At 37.2% G+C, this 11571-nt stretch overlaps 2 protein-coding genes across 4 annotated transcripts; both read left to right on the forward strand.

Moving 5' to 3' along the window:
• Positions 1-294: 294 nt before the first annotated feature.
• LOC139691070 (uncharacterized) lies at positions 295-6259 on the forward strand. Of its 3 annotated transcripts, none has more exons than XM_071588802.1 (4): positions 506-573; positions 695-747; positions 1265-1327; positions 3365-6259. In XM_071588802.1, the coding sequence occupies exon 4, from the start codon at positions 3394-3396 to the stop codon at positions 4897-4899; it is 1506 nt and encodes a 501-aa protein (XP_071444903.1). In that variant the 5' UTR covers positions 506-573; positions 695-747; positions 1265-1327; positions 3365-3393; the 3' UTR covers positions 4900-6259. The 3 variants fall into 3 exon arrangements, with proteins under 3 accessions (XP_071444904.1, XP_071444903.1, XP_071444905.1); XM_071588804.1 differs by having other exon boundaries at positions 517-747; positions 3365-3622; positions 3749-6259; XM_071588803.1 differs by lacking the exons at positions 506-573; positions 695-747 and adding an exon at positions 295-364.
• Positions 6260-6738: 479 nt separating this feature from the next.
• Positions 6739-9556, forward strand: LOC139691071 (uncharacterized). The gene is made up of 3 exons (XM_071588806.1): positions 6739-6884; positions 6986-7139; positions 7225-9556. The coding sequence occupies exon 3, from the start codon at positions 7385-7387 to the stop codon at positions 8558-8560; it is 1176 nt and encodes a 391-aa protein (XP_071444907.1). The 5' UTR covers positions 6739-6884; positions 6986-7139; positions 7225-7384; the 3' UTR covers positions 8561-9556.
• The last annotated feature ends 2015 nt before the right edge of the window (positions 9557-11571 follow it).

Here is an 11571-nt window from a genome sequence, read left to right on the forward strand (position 1 = left end):
CTTTTACCTGAATAGTTTTGTGCTGGTTTTTAGACGACGGAAATGGTATTTAAAGGTAATACCAAAGTTTGGATCAAAATAATAACCCTTACTTCTTCCGCCGTAACTACTAATTCGTTGACAACGATCAACTTAAGATTTTCAACCACTTTTAATTCCCGCCATCTCGAGGGCTTGTTTCTTACGGTTAATTTTTGCCGCCAAAACGTAGAACCACGTATGCATACATAAGCCGAGAGAGAGCGACACTGCATTGCTTCAAATGACATCTGCGCATCGCCCAGCACAGCAGGTGTTTTTGTTTCCTGTCAAACAAGCGTATTTGCCAAAATAAGTGATAGCTATTAGAATAAAAGTCGAAATGGTAAGTTATTTGGCCACTCTTAATCCATATTAATAATTTACTGCCGTTTTTGGCATGATTTTTGCTGGTTACTGAGGGCTTCTCTACCCGTGGATGTGGCCTAAATTCAGGACCATAATTCGAAAGTGGTTCACTTTGGGACCCATCTTGTATCCCTATTCAACACGGGTCATGACGCTCGCCGAAATTTTGGGTGAAGGATGAAGCATGTTAGTTGTGATCTGTATATGAAGAGGCAATGGGGAGGGAAATATTGTGAACAGAAGCTAATTTTAATTCTAGTTATGTTGAAATAAGTGAATAACGAAGATTTTTTTTATAAAACGCTAGAGGTGTGCAGACAATAGACGGGACGCCAACAGTGCTACGAGAATACAATTAATGTATGATTCACGCAACGAAATGTTATTCATTGATTTTGGTATTGTTAATTACTAGCAATAAGTTTCGTGTTATTTTGTCACTGTTGTTTGTATTATTTAGAGAATTAACATGCCGTGATTCATGAATATGGATGTAATATTAGAGTTATTCTGTAATAACATTATTGATATTTTGTTGTTCAAAGGGGTAAAATTCACTCCAGTTGGATAACTGTCTTCCTAAATGCTAAAATTAACCTATGTTAGCATTGCAATTATTACCCTCGTCATAAATTTTCCCGTGTGATTCACAGAAGAATGCCTATTGTAATTGATTAGAGTTAGGTAGCATTTTGGTAATTTACACTATTGTGGTGTAGGTTTTGAATATTGTTTTTTGCACACCCTTGTTAATTAATGCTCAGACGTGTCAAAGAGTATTATTTGTGTGGAGTTTAGTTATACTTAGTGAAATTTTGGATTCGTAAGTTATTTACTCTCATTAATGGTGTACTGACATGCATTTTTATTCTTTCAGGCTAATTCATGTTGCTGATAAAGCAGCTTTGGTCGCAATACTCCTTTACTGAATTTTCTTTGAGTAAGTATACATTTTCGGCGATCATTGTTATTCCAAACTTAGAAGTGAATGCAAGAGCTAATTCTAGCTTTTCATGCATAATAGCTTTAACAGGTTTTTTTGATTGTAGTGAGCTATTTTAATTCCGAATGGTTGGAAGCTATCATGCATCGTAACGACCGTTTAGGTGACGAAAAATTCATTGATAACTTGTTAAAAAAAACTAAGTTTCATTTTCTATACTGATTTTTGTCGGCTTAGTTCTGTTTCTACTGACATGGTTATCATCTACGATAAGGGTGAAATGAATAAAAATTGTGATAAAGGTGGGCGATTTTGTTACACATGTGTTCTGTGATTCAATTCTATTGAGATAGTGTATTGGGTTTTAAACCATAGTTCATTAGACCTTCAGTGGGAAATTCACCCCGGCTTTGAAGATAAGTGCTGGAAGCGTTATTTTCGTTAAATTGCCATGATTTTATTTGAATAAACTTTTGATTAGGATATATGTGTCGTGGTTGCTTAATTGAGGGGGAATTAATTAATCAAGCGCTCAGTTACGACCCCACCAGAACAGTCGGTTGCACTTCCCTGTGTGTATTAGAGTTAATAATATTGAATGTGGGGGAGTAAAACTGCCCTTCATTAATCGAAATTAAGATTCAGAATAGGAATGAGATCCACACCTTACCTAGAATTGGTTATTGTCGCCGAAAATATTTACAGTGCATTTTTTACCCTTTAAAGTTTTGATATGTTTCAACGATGTATTTTCTGGCAGTGGATTGTTTACAATGGATATTTATAATGTTATGGTTATTTATTCATCATAAAGTGTGGCAGTGTTTGTGATTTCTGTGCTACAATTTCACTGTTTGCCATAGTGGTAGTTCGCATAGCAAAAGAAAATGTTGGAAGTATTTGAAAAAATTAGTATTGGGGTGAAATATTATCTGTTATGCTTACTTAACTGTTTCTTGTGCATTCAGTTATGCTTGGCATTGGTTCAGTTACTATCATTGTAGATATTTTAAAGCTAAATAATTATTGGAATATTGATAAATGAAAACAAGTCTCTTTGAATTATCTACCATTCAGGTATTTCTTTTTGTGACCCTTGATACATTAATGCATTTTCTAAATGAGCGATATTTAACTGTGGTATTGCCTTTGAAATGTAATTGTAATGAGCTCAGAAAGTTACCTTTTTTGCAGGCTATTTTAAGTTTTCAATCTTTTTTGGCCAAAGTTATTTTTTTCAATTAATGTTTTGGTAACCTTGTAATATTGGTAAGAAAGATTGTCATTTATGTAAATGGAATTAAATTTCATTTTCTTTTCGACTTCACCTTAAGGTTTTTTACTGTGGTATTTGTATGAAACATTTGACAATTGCTTGAACTGTGCTTCAATAGAAAAAAGTTTGAATGGTTCAAATGATACAGAACTTCAAGTATTGCATTAACTTGAGTCATGCATGTTGATCAATGAAAGTGTCATTGCTTTTAGCAAGGATTAATTTGGTGTATTTAGCATTTTACCATTTGCCATATGCTTGTGTGACAATTGACTTAGTCATTTGTAAGTACATTGAAAGTGTCACTGCTTTCAACGAGGATCAGTTCAATGTTATTAGTGTTTTACTGCTCGCCATTGTATGGCAATTTAAGTTGTTGTTTATATGTCAGTTAAAGTGTCATTGCTTTCAACTAGGATCAATACTGTGCTATTAGTGTTTTTCCATTTGCCTTTTGCCATCTATAGTGTGGCTTTTGACTTTGTCATTCGTATTTAAATTAAAGTATCATGTGGCTATTTGATTTGTCATTTTTGTGTATATGAAGGTGTTTTTGCTGTCAGCAAGTTTGTTTGGTGTATTTAGTATCTTACCATGTATTATCTATTATGTGGTGGCTATTTGGTTTGTCATTTTTGTGTATATGAAGGTGTTATTGCATTAAACAAGGATCAGTTTTATGTACTTAGCAGTTTACCATTTGTCATTGTTTGCAAGTGAAGTATTCACAGATAACTATGTTCAAATATACTTTCTAGGACCTACTTGAATTCGTCCATCTGCAATCATGAATTTCTCCCCATTTGGGGGCCACTTCCCAGCCACCATCCCATCAATCCACCAGTTTGCTGCCAAGTTTTCACATGAGGCTCCAGGAGGTCTTCCTCCCCAGGCCGTCACATCAGGAACTGTCGTTGTCAGCGGTGGTGATGGAACCCGCTACCTCCGCCCTGAGCATGCCAGCCCGCCAGCGCATTTCTCCAATCAGCATCCCATAGGCATGCCTGTCAATATGGGCAAGTATGCTCGACCTGGTGATGGAAGTGGAGGAGGAGGGGGTGGTGCCGGAGGAGGTGGCGGCTCCCACCCTCCCACCACACAGACCCTCACAATGATGAACCCAAACTCCAAATATCATCCAGGTCCAGCATCTGGCCACCATTTTGGCCACAGCAGTGGAGGAGGCGGAGCCGTGGCTTATAGCCAGACTGGAGGAGCAGGTGTGCAGCAAGGACCGAATTCTGCGCCGGGGCCATCGGGAGCACGTCCACCATCTTCATCCCCATCACCCTCGGTTCAGCAGCAGCAGCAACAGCAGCAGCAACAACAGCAGCAACAACAGCAGCAGCAGCAACAAGGCCAGGCGCAAAGCAGGCAGCATGGAGACAAACGTTACCATGGTGGTGGTGGAGATATGCAGCCTCAGGATCTGTGCGCAGCCATGATGCGAGAGGGAATGGGTGAGGCAGAAAAAAACAAAGAGGGTGAAAAGAGGGATGGAGGGGACAAAGGTGAAAGGTCAGGGTCAGGTGAAGCTGAATATAGTGGAGCCATGTCTCATACTACGTCCATGCCTGCAGCTTGGCAAAGTCTAGCGACTCCTGGATCAACTGTGGCTGATTATCTATCTCATTTGCCAGCTTCAACATTACCACTCAGTTTGCACCACTTCCTTAAGTATTCTGCAGAAAACATTAAAAAGGAGACTGAGATGACAAACAATCCCAAAAAGAAGAAGAAAAAGAAGAGTAATAAGGAGAAAAAACCTAGACCTAAGCCTGGGGAAATAAGGCTCACGACAGCATTAGATGGCTCAACCCTTTATTGCTGCCCAGAGTGCCACATGGCTTACCCAGAGAAAGAATTACTTGAGCAGCATTTAGTTGGTCATAAGTTGGAGAGACGCTTCATCTGTGACATCTGTGGTGCCGGCCTCAAACGGAAAGATCACCTCACGCGACACAAGCAGAGTCATAACCCAGAACGTCCCTATGTATGCACCATTTGCCTAAAGGCTTTCAAACGGAAGGAGCAGCTTACACTTCACTTTGTCATCCACTCGGGAGAGAAACGTCACGTCTGCACGGAGTGTGGAAAGGGGTTCTATCGCAAGGATCACCTGCGCAAACACACTCGCAGTCACATTGCTCGCAGAGTTAAGGCAGAAATGAGCCAACATGCACCGCCTGTGGCATCAGTCTCAGGGGTTGCTCAGGCAGCGGCAGCTGCAGCAGCTGCTGCTGGAGGTGGTGTGGCAGTTGCTGATGGGCCCCAAGCATCACTTCTCTCCTGAATCGCGGCTGGGAACTATGTAAATGTTCCCACCATCAACTCGGAGCTCCTGTCATTTGCGTCCACCACTGTGAGGGATGCCTGATTGATCTTAGCCGCTGACTTTGGCTCTGTTTTGCTGGGATAAATGTGGGGGATGTGTATGAAGGTTCCCTCGATTGCCTCCCACTATTCCTTGGTTTGTGGTTGGAATGCAGAAACTAAAATTGAGTGTGAAATGGTATGATATAGTGACTGAGGGTTGTAAATTGCCCAGTTGACACTCCAGCATAATACTTCAGTGAGTTGGGATGTTGGTTGTGAAGTTTAACTGGATTAGTTTCATAAGTCTTTTTACATTGTGCCATTTAGCTGTTTTCTTTCTTGTCTTCGTAAACTAATCTTACATGATGTAAATCTGATTATGAATTGTTTTTATTTAGGTTGCCTCAAACCTTACCTTTATATATATATAAACATATATATAATTGAGGATGATAAATACTCGTTCCAAAAAGCCAGGCTTCTGCAAAAAGAATTCTTATTTTCTGGAACAATGCGCCTGTTTACAAAGCACTGCCATGATGCAGGTAATAAATTTAAGAGAATGACAATTAATTGACTTGTGGTTGAAGTATTATGTAAACTAATTATTGAAATTTAAATGGCAGTGATTTGTAAATTAATGGAATTTATGCATGACAAGTTGATTAAGAAGTGATTAGAATGGGCAGGACTTTAGCAACTGGCACCTTAAATTTGCATTGTGAGCCGTGAAAGTGGCAGACATATAACTTCTCTCTAAAATGGAGAGTTCAGTGAAAGAATTGTAAACGGCCAGAATTGTGATGTGAGCAGTTGCACCTGCACAGGTGTGAACTGAAGGTCAATAATTCTGTGCTCAGTATCATCAGAGCCATCGGTGCAATTCTTTTTGTCAAAAATTCTGATGAGCCATGAAAATAGGCGTTTTTATCAATCCAGGCCACCCTGCAACCTGTGTGTACTTTTATTGGACAGTGAAAGGTTCTTTAAGAGCATGGCCAATCTTCATGTATTCCTACTGTTTGTATTTATGAATGATACAAAAGTTGTGGGATTCAGGAAGAGACAGTGAGTTAGTGAATCTGAGCATGTGTTGTAGTCTTACCAGTGAATTTGTACAGTGAAGACGTTAATTTCATGACATAGTACAAAACTCAAGCTGACTGACTTAAATGTTGCTTTTTATCTCCCGAGTGCTTGCTTCCCTGTGTGATTGTCATTGCTAGAGAGTCTCAACTTGTGAGAAGATCTGAAATTTTTTGTTGTTTACAGGCTGCATTCTTTATGAAATACACCAGTGTTGCTTATGTATCAATTAAAATCTGTATTGGAAACTCTGAGTGTCTCATGGTAGAATTATTTCCAACCATATCGTTTCTAGCCATCACATTATTTTCTTGTTTTTTTTTCAAAATTTTGGGATTCCTCGAATGTAATTAAGTAATCACTGTGAATTCCGGCATTTTATAATTAGAAACCATTTTGTGATGTATTTTATGATAGAATTGTGTGCTCGTTGTTTATATTGATCCTCTATTGTGAAATTAATACTCGGAAGAGCGTTACCTCGACGAGTCGTATAATGGAAGCAAATTCTTATTTTTTACTCGGTGGACGTTATCGTATGTAATGAAGAAATGGAATCAATTGCATTTGTAAAACGAGCACAGTGTTTGCTTGTTGTTGACGCAATTTTAAAATATTTGATATAAAGCAATAAATTAGTCATGGTGAATTTACTTTACCCGTTCACTTGGGTGAACGATTTTTCTAATAAACAAATGAGTGTGGTATAGCACTGGGTGTTTACATTTTGCCTTGTCAAAATTTGCGTACACATTTATCCTGAACTTAAGAATGGGAAACGGCCACATGGAGTTTACATGATTCGGTATTTATCAAAAATGATAAGCTTTCAGATTTGCCCCGAGATTTTTGTGCTCCTGGTGCGCGGCTGCCAAAGTACGTGTAATGTTAAAGTTACATTGAAATGATATATTGATAGATCATGGTAAAGCTCAATGCAATGAGGTTATTTAGCATTTATTTCAATTTTTTACTAGGTCATATAAAGAAAAGGTTCATGAGCCTGATTAATCATGTGTTGCAATGCCCGAGTGATGGGGTCCTTGACGGAGAATAGTATTTGAGTGAGCAGAGTTTAAATAAAGACACGACCGCGTAGCATGCAGAAAATCATGCGTGCTGAACTAAATGGTGAGTATATTTGCATTTTTTATGCAACAAAACTGTAATTGATATTCTTCATCGCCGACGGTAAGCGCTACTTTTGAACTTGCAGGAGAGGCAACGTTTCCCGCAATCATCACCTTCTTGTAAAATATACGTCTTTTGTGGTGCGACGTTTCATTAATTGGCAATAATTAGGCACATTATAAACAAAACCAAGCTTTGTTCAACGGAGCAGTGGTATTGTATACAAAAAAGACTCGTTCTTCCGAATGGTCATGGCTCAAACTAAGTATGAAATGTCTCAAGGGTTAGGGACTCATTTTTCCGACGGGACTGTTGTTCAAATGCCCGTCAGTCAGGCAAATGTATCGTTTTGTCATTCTCTGGAACAAAATTCTCAAACTTTGGTTGGGTCTGGACAAGCGCAAACTGTACTTTCCATTCCCGATGTACAGCTCGGTACCCTTACTCCCAGTGGAACAAGTAATCATTGTAGTAACGGTGTAGAAATTGGAAAAAATGCCAAAGAAGATAAGCGAAATGAGGAAGAGAAGACAGCTGACGCCAGTAATGAAGAAAGCATAAAGTCATATGCGCCTGTTATTTCTACTTCTTGGCAAAGCCTCGCCGTACCAGGGACTACTGTAGCAGACTACTTATCTCGTTTGCCATCTTCCACTCTTCCCATTACTTTACAGCATTTTTTGAAATACTCATCAGTTGAAGGCGTGAAGAAAGAGTTGGGGGCGTCAGACCTTGAGCCTAGTAATTTAGTATCTCAAGCATTGGCAATGCAGCTGAAAAAAAAGAAGAAGAAGAAAAAGAAAAATGGTGAAAGAAGGACACGAAGTGGAGAAATTCGGCTGACAACTGCTTTAGATGGGTCTACGTTATTTTGTTGTCCTGAATGTCACATGGCATACCCTGAGCAAGAACTTCTTGAACAGCATCTCATTGGTCACAAGGTAGAGCGACGGTTTATCTGTGACATCTGTGGTGCTGGCCTTAAAAGGAAAGAGCATTTGGATCGGCATAAGCAAGGGCACAATCCAGATCGACCTTATATATGCACTGTGTGCCTCAAAGCATTCAAACGCAATGAACATCTTTCTCGTCACTTCATCATTCATTCAGGGGAGAAGGGGCAAGTTTGTCCAGAATGTAGTAAAGCATTTTACAGAAAGGATCATTTAAGAAAACATATGCAGACCCATATAGCAAAAAGAGTTAAAGCAGAACTTAGCCAGCAAATGGCTGCTGCTGGTATTTCACCAGCCCATAATGTTAGTACAATGTTAGTTCCACAGCAGACGTTGGAAAATAATGAAGCACCATCAATGTCATCATTAGCTTCAATAGCAAATATGGTATCAGTTGGAACAATGACTCCTGTCACGGCTGTTGCATTGATGCCAGATGGTGTTACTCTTCCCTTACTGACTTAAAAATGCACATGTAAGATACTTCTAGCTGAATGTCTCATGTTAGAAAATCAAGCGATAATAACAAGGTGAGAGACTGGGTGATCATTTGCATTGTATATAGATACTATAGTGATTTGAATATGTTACATTGGTTGTACATTTTTTACAAGTTTATATAAGCATGGCTACAAGAATTTATTTAAATAATGGGATGGTTTGGCCTCCTAATAGTACCTGTGCGACATGCAGAAATAAGTTATTACATAATAGTCATTTGTTTAAATTATGTTGTTTTATTTTTAATCCTATTTGGGTTTGTCATTGGAGGATTTTTTAAAGAAATTGGTGCTTATTGATGTTAATGACTTAGTTTTGAAATATTAACCTGAATATTTTATGAAAATGAAAAAATAATTTCATAGCCAAATTTGTATGCTCTCAGTTGGTGTTAACTGGTCACTTGTGATTTTATTGCTAGTTAAGGACATATTTTGTTGTCCTTTGGCCATAAAAAGTTTTTCAGAGAATATAAATGATTGAAACCAAGAGAAAAAGTTAGGTTGGTGTTATTATGCTCATTTAATGAACTCATGAAATCAAAACAAAAAGGACTTTCAATATCGAGTTTTAAGAATGGATGCAAAATTGGAAAAAATGTAATGCTTGTAGCCTTTAGGGATTCCTTAAGTTACATTCCATATATTAAATCCTCATTGATACAATGCTTAATTCTCATTAGTCATTTAGCTTCATAGATGACAGGTATCTGAGATGCATACAATTATCATTTTTACAAGGCTTGAAGTTCCTTTTCTTAAATGTTTTTACTCAGTCAGGGTTGAATGCATTATATATTGAACCCTTTATAAGAAACTACGAAGGTCATAGATAATGATCTTGCATACTATTTTCCAAATGATATATGCTTGCTGAAATAAAATTTAGAACAATGTATTCTTTTAGATTGTATGACAAAGCTTTTTTGTCTGTGGTGCAGTTATTTTGTAGCATCAATAAAGGCCATCATTTTTTTATTTGGCTTGTTGCAAACTTATTTAAAAGTGTAGACTCTTGGGTTTGAGTCTTTTTCAAAAGTCATATACCTCTGGTAATTGTACATTATTGAACTTGAAAGGTTTGCAACAGGATGGGTTTTGAATTTTGGAGGGAAGATTCCGTATCATCTCGCTCAATCTGAGCCCCGTCTTGGAGAACCTTAACTAATCTCTCCTTGAAAGGTAAGCATGAGAGTAAGGCTTCATTTGACATCACTCATACGAATGTGTTATTACTTGATACCCACTCATACACTTAAGTACTTATGATTTCAATATTAAGTACTGCTCAATTGTAATAATATAAAATAGGTCAGGATCAATTAAGTCCTTGTCTGAATCTACCACTCTCTCATAAAGGAAGGAGCATTGCAAACTCCTCCTCCGTTGTCTTCACCTACATGAATATTTGGCTTTAAATCACCAATCAAATCTCTCAAACCTCTAATGGTCCGAGTCAACTATTTGGTTTAATCTAAGATATTTTGAAGAAATTTAATACACTAGCCTCTGCCAGTTTCAACATTTCTGATTATCAGTCAATTTCATACTAATATAGTTAATCTAAAAAATATTTTAAAATCATTTTAGCATGTAATCTAGTTATGCACAATTGAGACATTATTCCACTTGGAAATTCATCCCCTAAAAACGAGCAAAGGAAGAGCTACATAAGTGTGTGCTAGAGATTAGGAACATTTTGCTCTACCGTTTTTAATTTCATGGCCACAGCTAATAGAATGTCTATTCTAATTCCTATCAATATTTTTACTTTGGAGAGCTCTGAACCTCGGAGATTTAATATCTTCCTCTTAATAAGATTATCATACATGAATTAGAATAAGTAACCATTTTATAACTGTTCCATGTTCAGTTCATCTTTGGTGGCATTTTCTTCCATAAAATTTTATTAATAGGTAGGCATTGGTGCCTTTTGACTTTGTAGCACTTCATCATACCGAATAGGCCTATGGTGAATAAAGCAATAAGTAAATAAAAAATCTCCTACCAACAAAGAAGTTAAGGGTATAGTTCTGGGCTCTTAACAATTAATCCTCCCTAGAGAATGCTTTCTCAATCAAGGGTCATGGTATTTAAGAGCTGTTAAAGTTGCTTTGGTCAAGTCTTTTTTAAAAATTTGGAAGCTGATGTTTGAATGTCATTGATAATGACCTATAGTAATGTTTTATTAGGACTGACATGCTGTGGTATTCATGAATTTTAACAAAAATGCAAATGTAATTAAAGAGAATACCTCAAAATTTTTTACCATGAATGAATATCTCAATGAATTTGTCTGCTTTTGTTTTAACCTGATATCACAGTTCATTACTACCGCTGGAATTGCCAATGATAATGTATCACTGCCTGTTCAGATTTGTCCGTAATATAATGGGTACCAAAATTTAGTCTGTAAGGAGCAACTAACAGAATTTTCTTCATTTATGAAAAAATCAAGAAAACATGAATGATTACAAAACTGATGTAAAGAAATTATGAAAATTAACCAAATGAAACTTGGAAGTTTTAAGTAAAATCATCATCGTAATCATGGCATTGAAAATATCAAGAAGAAGGGCACTATAAATGGATGAAGATAAGTGGTCAAGAAAATAATTTCTTTGGATTATTTTTGAAAATTGTCTTTATTTTATTTAAAAATTGCTTAAAACTTTGTGCTAGACTGTTCCAGACATGTAGCCTTTTGGTTTAAAGTCAGATCCAAAACACTACCAATATAGCATTTCAAAATAATGACACCCTATGGTAGTAGGTTAAATTTGCACCGCGTCTGATGCACATAACTGTGTCTTCTCATGGGATACCAAGTTTGGCATGGCAGCCTGAGTGATTGTATTGCCTGGTGAACATGATCATATTTGGTGATGATCATAGCCATATGATCACTCTCATATGATGGTAAAATATAGACTACAACAGAATAGACCATATCATAACTGCTTATCAACATTTATG

The sequence above is a fragment of the Hetaerina americana genome, unplaced genomic scaffold, assembly GCF_022747635.1.
Source record: "Hetaerina americana unplaced genomic scaffold, ioHetAmer1.1.p SCAF_3, whole genome shotgun sequence".
NCBI lineage: Eukaryota > Metazoa > Arthropoda > Insecta > Odonata > Calopterygidae > Hetaerina > Hetaerina americana.